The sequence below is a fragment of the Eptatretus burgeri genome, chromosome 10 (assembly GCF_056783735.1).
Source record: "Eptatretus burgeri isolate ZD-2024b chromosome 10, Ebu_testis_v1, whole genome shotgun sequence".
NCBI classification, from domain to species: Eukaryota; Metazoa; Chordata; class Myxini; order Myxiniformes; family Myxinidae; genus Eptatretus; species Eptatretus burgeri.
In genome coordinates, this window is record NC_140970.1 from 57,020,559 (window position 1) to 57,030,558 (window position 10,000).

General features: G+C 44.9%; 1 protein-coding gene across 1 annotated transcript in view; it reads left to right on the plus strand.

Moving 5' to 3' along the window:
- LOC147018637 (sperm motility kinase 2B-like) overlaps nucleotides 1-10,000 on the plus strand; it is a 114,093-nt gene that overhangs the window by 19,910 nt on the left and 84,183 nt on the right. Inside the window, exons 4-6 of the mRNA XM_085898519.1 lie at nucleotides 1,670-1,735; nucleotides 7,403-7,473; nucleotides 7,625-7,681. Of these exons, the coding sequence (XP_085754645.1) occupies nucleotides 1,670-1,735; nucleotides 7,403-7,473; nucleotides 7,625-7,681 (194 nt within the window). The remainder of the gene's footprint in view (nucleotides 1-1,669; nucleotides 1,736-7,402; nucleotides 7,474-7,624; nucleotides 7,682-10,000) is intronic.

The following is a 10,000-nucleotide window of genomic DNA, read 5'->3' on the forward strand; positions in this document are numbered from 1 at the left end:
CCTCCACCTGCCTCGTTCCCCATCCCCTTCCACCCCTCTCTCCCTCTTCCCCCTCTTTTTCTCCTTCCCCCCTTTAGTATTTCCGGCAGCAAAGCGACAGGTGGTATTTGCGAGTTACAAGTAATCCATTTGGATTTGCCTTTTTGACATTCCCATGTGACACAATTCATAGTGCTGGAATCCCAGATTCAAACCCCATATGCTCCATCGATTTGACCACATTTCCTTGTCATGTTCCGATAACATTATTCTTCCGACAGGATCACACTTTCTCGCATGGGTTCAATTCCCAACCCGACTATAAACTACTAGATTAGTTTTTCGTTGGCTGAACGTTACATTACAAAGTGTGGCGTCTCTTGAATTAACGTTAAGCTGAGTGTTCCATCTGCAAGCACTAGTTGATGGATATTATAGATCCCATGATGTCATATGTGAAGTGACTTATCACCGGCTCCCTGAACAAATTGCAAATGCCTGCTATAACGATCTTAAGTATCCTGTTCGTGAAAGACTAAAGTAAATGCCATCTTAAAGGAACAATTTCCTCATACGGTTTACTCACCTGTATCAATATACAACTTGATGAACATTAGCATGAGGACATCTGTAAATAGTTAATTATCCACCGCTTATTGATATTATATCCATCATGAGGTACTACCACGACTCCAACTTCTTTTAACAGCTCCTATCATTCTCACCATCTCACCATCTTGTGCGGTCAGCTCGGGAAAATTTTGGCCCAAGTCTTTCACAAGCCAGCTGCTCAGACTTGATGGACGGTTCACGGTGGCAGGAATTTTGAATTGGTTCACGGTGGCAGTGACTACTCACATACTCTTGCTGTGGGGGTCCTCTGGCTTGATGCTGTGGGGGTCCTCTGGCTTGATGCTGTGGGATCTTTCACGTCCACCAACGGCCAGTGCTGGCAGACGGATCCTCTGGCTTGATGTCCTTCCGATGGATGGTGCTCATATTGATGCAACTTCATGCACGCCAAATTCCAGGGTAGCAGTTTATAGCTTGGTCGATATATGAACCCCAGCAAGGCAGCTCAAAGTGAACTGCGCATCCCTGGCATACGTCATGCCAGCCCTCATCTTGTGATCTTCCCTCTTGGTTAATCGAACATGCAAGCAGACACGTGGTTTTTCTGTTTTCTGCTTGGTTTTGAAAACCATGTTGAAGTTTGTCATTTTGTTTTTTCACCATACTCTACAGAATATTCAAGTTTATTTAAGGGCCTACTCGAAAATGAAAGAATCAGTTTATGATTGTTATTTATCAAGATGCTCTGTAACTTAAGAATTGAGAAATGAAAACATTCATTGAGAAACAACATTTCTGAAACAAGGATAAAAGCCTGTGGCTGCTGGTTGCATCATTTTCTGGAAGCATGGCTATGCTGCTATTGCAGTGCCCCTGTTGCCAGTAAACTGGTATTCATTTTGCTGACCTTGGAAGGGCGACAGGCTGAGTTAACCCACCTGGTGTTATTCAAACCACACAAACAGGGGCTCAAACTCAAGATCCTAAGATCTTGAGCCAGCCACCTCAACCGTTAAGCCAACCCCAGAATTAGTTAAAGGCAAAGTGGGTAAAGAGAATTTAGGAATGATCTTTCTAATGTTTATTATGTTATTTTCACTCCACTATCCCCACATAGTTCAAGCACTTGGTGTAACACTCTCCACAGATCAGTGTTTCATGGTAACAGAGTTTTTCGAAGCAGGTGAGTTTTCCTTTATTCATTGCTTAATCCCATTCTAAATTCAATTGAATAATGATTTTAAAAAACATCATGGGTCTGGCTCAGGTGTCCGATCACAGCAGAGTTGCATCAAAGCGGGACTTCATGGAACCCGGTCATCACTGCCAGCAGTTATAAAGTCTTCTTCTTCTTCTTCTTCTTCTCTTGGCTGCTCCCGTTAGGGGTCGCCACAGCGGATCATCCGTATGATCCGCATAGTGATTTGGCACATGTTTTACGCTGAATGCCCTTCCTGACGCAACCCTGGTTGCCTCTTATGACACAGGGATATAAGCAGTTATAAAGTGACAGTTATAATTACGTAATACACCAGTACACAAACGCCACAGAAAATACACCACACAAAACGATACAAACACCACACAAAACAAGTCCTGGCAATGATCTGCAATCTCTGAAATGTGCTTTTTCTCCTTGACCTTCAATTTGGAGTGGTATGATATAAATAACATGCAATCTCTCTGCTGACGATCTCAAAGTTAAGTTTCTGGTCGTTATTTGTCCTGCTTTAACTGTTTATTTTCTCACCAACATGTTACTGTGTGTTCCTAGTTCAGTTTTGTTTCAAAAATCGTGCTATTTTGTGAGATTTTGTCGACCTTGTCTTACTGGGTGCTTGAGGCCTACCCTTGAGGCTTGAGGCCTACCGGTTCCCCTCGGGTACGATCGTGTTTTGGTTTTTCTCCCCATTACCTTCAATTTCTCTCTTCCCTACTTTCCTAACGTCCCCCATCCCTCCCAACTCATCACTATTTCTTATCTTAAATCAAAAAATAAAATAAACAAACAAAAAAACGCTACCTTTCTCCTTGCACACTCACGAGTCTTCTTCTTCTTCTTCTTCTTCTTCTTCTTCCTCAATTTTTTTTTCTACAACACTACCATGACCTGATCTGTTGAAAACTCTCTCAAACATTAATAATAATAATAATAATAATAATAATAATAATAATAAAAACGATCTCGTATAATGCTTCATCTTCCTCTTTCACACGTGTGGTACTCCTTACTGGATCATATTGCACTATTCTTCTGCTATTTAAACAGACTGCTCTCAATTCGACCTTTCCTTCATACCTTGCCTAAAAAATACAACTGTTACAGCGTTTCTTCTCTCCATTCTCTGAATTCGCCTTTATTGCATCCATCAAGAAATGTGTTGAATCGCATCTCTGACCTAAAACTTTAAAAAAAACCCCAGTTTGCTATGAATGTTTGCTTTCCATCAACCATTCTTTTTTTCCAACTTCAGTGCCAACTCACCCCTCTCCTCACTCTCAAAGCAACCATCCCACTCTTCTCCCTCCAAGCCTCCCTCTCACCTCTCTCAAAAACTCTCCCCTCACCTTTCTCCTACCATTCATCCCCTCACTCATCCTTCTCAAAGTTGCTCCCCCTCTCATCCACAAAGCTGCCTCCCTCCACTGCCCTCTCACCTCCATCTCTTCACTGCACCTCCTCAAATCCTCAACTGCCTTCTTCCCCTCTCTTGTCCCCCCTCTCCTCCAGCACCACAGAGTCTTTTCTCCTCCTCATCCGGCCCCCTCCCCGAACTATTCTGCAATCCCCCCCACTCTTTCACCAACCCTCCTTACCCCCCCCCTCATCCCTTGTCCTACCTTCCCCCTCCCACCCACCCCCTGCACCCAAAGCCTCCTCCCCACCCTCTTCATTAAAAGTCTGGACCTCAAATATCCGGGGCCTTCACTAAAACTTTTCAGATCTTTCCATACAGTTTGCCACTGACAAACCAGACATAATCTGCCTAACAGAAACTTTCCTCCCCCAAGACGTGTCTGACTTCCAAGTATCTCTCCCTGGTTACTCCCTCCTCTGGTATGACAGAGCTGAGCCTCGTCCTGGTGGGGGAGTTGCTCTCTTCATCAAATAATCTATTCCTCACTCTCCATGCACTGCCCTCACTCACCCACACCCCCAGGAATACCTCTGGCTACTGCTTCCCCTCCACTCCCACCCCATGTTTATATGTGTACTGTACCGTCCACCTAACAGTGATGACTCCATCTACACCTCACTATCCGAAAACATGGACCAACTTCTATCTTCTCATCCAAACTCTCTCTTCCTCATATGTGGTGACTTCAATTGTAATCATGCCAGTTGGCTATGTGTGGGTACCTCTCTCACCTGTCATGGCACCTCAGCAAAAGCTTTCTTCGACTCATTGGGACTGACTCAATCGTTCAACTTCCCGACCCGGATCTCAACCAATGGTACTCCATCTCTTCTGGATCTGATTTTGACAAATTCCCCTGACAATATCTGCTGCTCTTACTCCGCTCCAATCGGTTCTTCTGACCATGTCCTTGTCAAAATGGACATCTCTCTGGCTATTATCAGAGAACCACCTCACCGCGGTCGAGTCTGTCATTTCACTCAAGCTGACTGGCAGGGTCTCCAAGTGGCCATCAAACTTATAGACTGGTCTCCTATCGCTACTTTCTCCAACATCAACTCATCCTGTGAATTCTTTCAAAGAAACTTGCTCTCCCTCATGCACAGATTATCCCCTCTCGTCTTCAGGTGTCCTACCCTTCCTCCCGCCCTTGGTTCACTGAAGCTTTTGTTGAGGCATTTGTCCTGAAACAACTTGCGTTTGCCTCGTGGAAAGCAAACCCAACTGTGGGCAATCTCAGTTCCTTCCATAAAGCTCGGAACAAGTGTGTATCTACCCTCAGGAGAGCCAGAAAACAACATCTTTCTAATCTCAAGTCTGAACTCTCAAACCTCTCTCCCTCCTCAAAATCATGGTGGCATCTAATCAAATCTGTTTCTGGTGTATGTTCCCCATCCATCCCCTCCCTTACCTCAAATGGCCGCACTGCTGATCCCGCACGTGAAAAAGCTGAATGCCTAAACTCGATGTTTGCAGCTAAATCTTGTGTCCAAAACCCATCACTTTATCTCCCCCCGTTACCCAGTCGCACCCAACTATGCCTGGACTCTGTGTCCTTTTCTCCTGACAAGGTGGAGAGCTTGCTGTCAAACCTCAACTCAGATTCTGCAACCGGTCCAGATGGCATCAGCCGAAGTGTCCTCAAAGCCTGCTCTTCTGCTCTTGCTCACCCTCTCTCTGTTCTGTCCACCCTCTCATTTGCTCAAGGTCATCTGCCATCTGCTTGGAAATCAGCAAACATCACTGCCCTGCACAAAAAGGTGCAAAAACAGATCCCTGCAACAACAGACCAATCAGCCTTCTCCCAATCATCAGCAAGGTTGTGGAATCCATCATCACTTCAGACATTAAATCCTTCCTCTTCTCCAATGGCTTGATTTCCGATCATCAATTTGGTTTCAGACCAGGTCACTCTACCCTGAATATGCTGCTTCTGCTCTCCCAACAATGGATGGAAGTCCCCAATGCCAGACAGGAAATCCGAGCCGTATCCTTGGACATATCACGTGCTTTTAACTCAGTCTGGCACCCTGCCCTGCTCACCAAACTCTCTTCCTATGGTATCCAAGGCCATCTCCACTCATGGCTCACAGACTTCCTCTCCTGTCGCTGTCAACGTGTGGCCCTAAATTGAGTTCTTTCATCCCCTCTTCCTGTCCAGGCTGGAGTTCCTCAAGGCAGTATTCTGGGCCCTGTTATTTTTCTGGTTTTCATCAATGACCTCTCCAACTCTGGAAAATCCTCTATATCTCTTTGCTGATGACTCCACCATCTGCCATACCATCGGTCATCCCTCAGACCGGCAAGCAGCAGCTTCTTCGCTCACTTCAGATCCGGATAAAATCACAAACTGGTCCAACACGTGGAACATGTCTTTCAATCCGGACAAATCTCACACTCTCACTATGTCTCTTCGAAAGGACCGTTTAGAAAAAAAAACCCCATCCACTTTCTCAACAATCCTCTGGAAGAAGTCCTTTCTTTCAAGCTTCTGGGTCTCACTATCTGCCATGACCTTTCCTGGGAAAGCCACATTTCCAACATGGCTTTCAAAGCCAGTCGCCGACTGGGAATCCTCCCTTATGCAAAGTCCTTCCTCGGCCCACCTGCCATCTGCTGTACCTGCAAAAATCGAGGAAGCTCCTGACCACTTACAAAGCTTTTGTCCGCAGCCTGATGGAGTACTGCTCTCCCCTCTGGGCTGGTGCTTCTGCCTCCCACCTTTCTCGGCTTCACGCTGTAGAAACCAGGGCATTTCGGATCATTGGCATCTCCCACAATGATGGCATCCCCCTATCTGGAGGGGGAAATTTTGTTCTGATTGCTCAAACCTTTGTAAAGTTATGGTGAAAAAAAATGTTTAAATTTCTGTAATTAGGTCATGACCTCACAAAAATAGGTCAATGTCAAAAACAATTGTCCACCCCATATACTTTTTATTCCCATTTTATTAACGCAAAATTTAATTCTGAAAGTCCCAGCCGGCTCCGAGATGGAGCTCAGAAATCGGCAGAAAAACCTATATGGTGGTTTCGTACTTCTCAGCGTGTAAGAACCTCTGGGTTACCATTATAATTTGGGGGCACTATCTCCAGAAACAAACACTACAACAGACATATGCCTCCTGCCATGCGAAAAGGGGGGGGGGCCTTCTTCATCAATAAATAATGGGAATGCGGCACAGTAAGTAAACAGGAAAGCAGCTGGAATAGGAATTATGGAAGAAAGTGATGGCATGCTTAACCTGACAGTCGGTTGCAACGGCTATGCTTGAACTGGGAAAGGACACAGGACAAGCAGGAGAGTATACAGAATGGCATCTTGTAGGTGGTGGTCTTCCTTGTTATGGAGCATCTGGAGTCATAACGCAGGCTGGTCTGGCAGGTTGGCAGCAATGTTTCATTTCCGCAGGCTCACCCTTCAGAGCCTTTCACATGGGTTTGGCGTGCCTGTTCTGTCGTGTTGGCATCTCTCCTTGGTGCATCAGCGCCGCTGCCTTTTAAAGCCAAATCCGCCAAACCCCATGGTGCGGTCTCTTCAGCTGCCCCACAAGTGTCACGTACGCGGTCCTGTCGTGCTGAAGTAGCACACGTGGATACACCATTCTTTCAGAGCATGTGTGAGGGTCACACCGAGCACACGTGGACGAACCGTGTTGAATATGGAGTTGTATAATGTTAAAGGACAATTGGGGGGTTGGGGGTGATTTTAGTGATAAGAACAAAAGGAATAGAGGGAGAAGAGACAGACACGAGGGTGAGGGTGATGGTGATCTTCCCTGTTTTGAAGCGTCTGGAGTCACATCCTATATGTCCACTCCCAGCTGTCACCAACAGGGGATACAAAACACTTCTGTTAATGCTGATCATGAAACAACTGATGAATAATCAACCCCTCAGTCATTTTTTAACAGTATTGTCTCCCGTGAGCAAAGTTATACAGGAAGTGACCTTAACCCCTGCCAAATATTGTGGGTGAAACTGAATCTGACTGAAGGTTCACGTCTGTCTGTGCTGATGGATAAAATGCTCAATGGCTTTTATCAACAAAAGGGTTGGAGTACCGTATGTCCACAACCATAGGACATGAGGGGCAACTGATTTTTTGAGAGCGAGTTGAGAATCAGAACCTTTGTCAGAGCCTCTTATACACGTCATACCTGCACATACATTTCTATTCTTAAGGGGTCTCACAGCCTTTCTTGTTTACAGATACACTCAGCCGCATGCTGCGTACTCAAGGTAAATTTTCAGAAGAGCTTGTCAAGCCCATCATTCTTCAGGTGAGCATCATCACTCATGATGATGCACTTTCTCTCCAAATGATTTGTTTCGAAACTCAGTCCAGCAGATTGACCAGTGTGATTTTGAACATTATCAGATGCTTGATTTACAAATCCATCCCATAACCATTTGTATTTGTTCTTCTTCCAGGCTGCATCTGCCTTTGGTTACATGCACAACCTGAACATGACGCATGGGGACATAAAGGTAAAAATCTGCACAAATCACGATGGAAACATAAAATGATGTATTTAGTTATGAAGAAAGTTTCTTTCTTTGTCATTGGGAACTGTATTTCAAACAATTTGAAAAATGTCACTTCCCACCACAACAGCCTGTATGAAAGAAGAGTGGATTGAAAGCACTAAACAATGAGAAGAAATTGTAATAAATTGAGTCTTCACTCAATTTTGCTTTTGTGCAGTCGGAATATCAAATTGTTCCTTAAATTCCGTTACAGTTGAGTATATTAATCTGAAGGTGGGATGAGACCATTTTAAAGATGATAAGTGTTGATCACTTTGATGGGTAATATACTGGATGACATTGAAGCTGAATATCACCAACACCGCTCCATGATCCGATAGACGTTGAAAGATAAAATGCATTCAGCATTGAAACCGCATATCACTTCAAATTTAAGGGCTGACAGGATGGCCGAGAGCTATGCACACTCGAGCTTAGCTCAGCTCTCTCGTCTGAGTTTGAATCCAAACCCAGCTTGAAACTGTCATCCCTGTGTTTCACAGGCAAGGTGATTCATCAATATGTGTGCTGTCCTTCGGATGGATGTTAAAAGGACGTTCTGTCTACCAGCATTCCTTGGTAGACGTTAAAGATCCCACGGTTTTCTTCACGAAGAGTCGCGAGCTTTGCTGGCACCCTGAATAACTTACAAATTTCTGTCCTCACCAGCAGAGAGCATTGCATCAGCCGCACCCTCAGCCAGTGATGCTACCCCGCAGCCTTGTGCTGCACATAAATTAAGAAAAAGACTTCAAATTCAAAGTGGGCATTGTTTGAGCAAACTCAACCAGGACACGTTTTTCATTATGCAAAATACTTATTGTGTTGCTGAAGATCACTTTTTAGTGTGAATAGAAACAGCAAATAGTTGTGGTATATTAAGCATATCATGACATAAGTGGACAGTCAGTATACTTCAGAGGTGGTGCACTTTCCTTTGAGTGGTCCTCCCTGGGTTCAATTCCCAACTGGAATATGAACTGTCAGATTCGTACTTTGCAGCCAGCTTATTCATCACAAAGTGCCGCCATCCTTAGGATGGACAGTTAGCTGGATGTCCTGTCTGTTGGTTGTGAATGGAAGATATTATATCATGATGTCTTTTGTGAAGTGTAAGGGAAGTTTTGTTGTCACCCTGACAAATTCCAACTCTCTGCCACCATCAGTGGAACCTCAGACTGAGCCAGCCGGTTCATGAAAATATTTGGCCAGATACCCTCACTGGCCGAACCCCGGCCCACTCCCCCCAAGGTGCAAATAATAATTAGGGTCTTTAAAAGAAGTAGTAGTTGTGCATGAACACCAACAGAGCCTATGCCTTTCATTTGTTTCCATTTTTAGGTCATCTCTACATCTCAGTAGAGATGACCTAATAAAGCCAGTCTCGAAGTCTGTCCGCCCATCTGTCCGTCCGTCCGTCCGTCCACAATCAAAACGAGTGGAGACAAATAACCAATAGTGGAATGGATCGAGGGCAATGAGACATGCACAACAATATAACTTTCGTCCAAGGTCGAGGTCAACGTCACGAGGCTGTCAAAGTTGCGAAAATCATCGATTTCAAATCGTATCTCCTCCCTCATTTATCAAGAGAGATCAAATGTTATTCGTGATTCAGATACTATGGACTATTATCTAGAACAACACGAGCCATTTTTTTAAAATTTGCTCTCGTTCCGATTTTATAGTTTTTATCCGCCTCGTGGTGCGCCGGAGACCTCAACACGGTCTCGCGCGCTGATTTTAACTTCTAATTCAATTATGCTTCCACCTTTCGCAATGCATGAGGTTGATCGACACTGAAATAAAGCGAATTCGACCTGAAATTCACCTTTAATGAGGGAAATGCATCAAATGCATTGGGTGGGTGGGGTGTGGGTGCCGAGATGCCGCGGATTCTGGCAGGCACGGGATGAAGCTTAGAATTGTCTCCTCGAGGGAATGCTTACTGTTGGGGTCTGGGAGATTAATGTTTACATTTTTGAGGGTTTTAGAACACGCTTTACAGGTCTCTAAAAATTCCGGTGCAAAAGAGACGTTTTGATTGTATAAAAAATATTTCGTCCGCCGCGTCACGGCTCGTCACGTGACAGCACGCTCGAGAACAGACGCGCCGTTGAGTCACGTAAAGGTTTTGCGTGTGCGCGCTGACGTCATCGCGCTCCTCTACTCTGCGGCTGAGATACGACTTGATCGACACTGAAATAAAGCAAATTCGACCTGAAATTCACCTTTCGATTATAGATGCCCCTAATTTGATTTTGCTTCTGTCGATCTCTG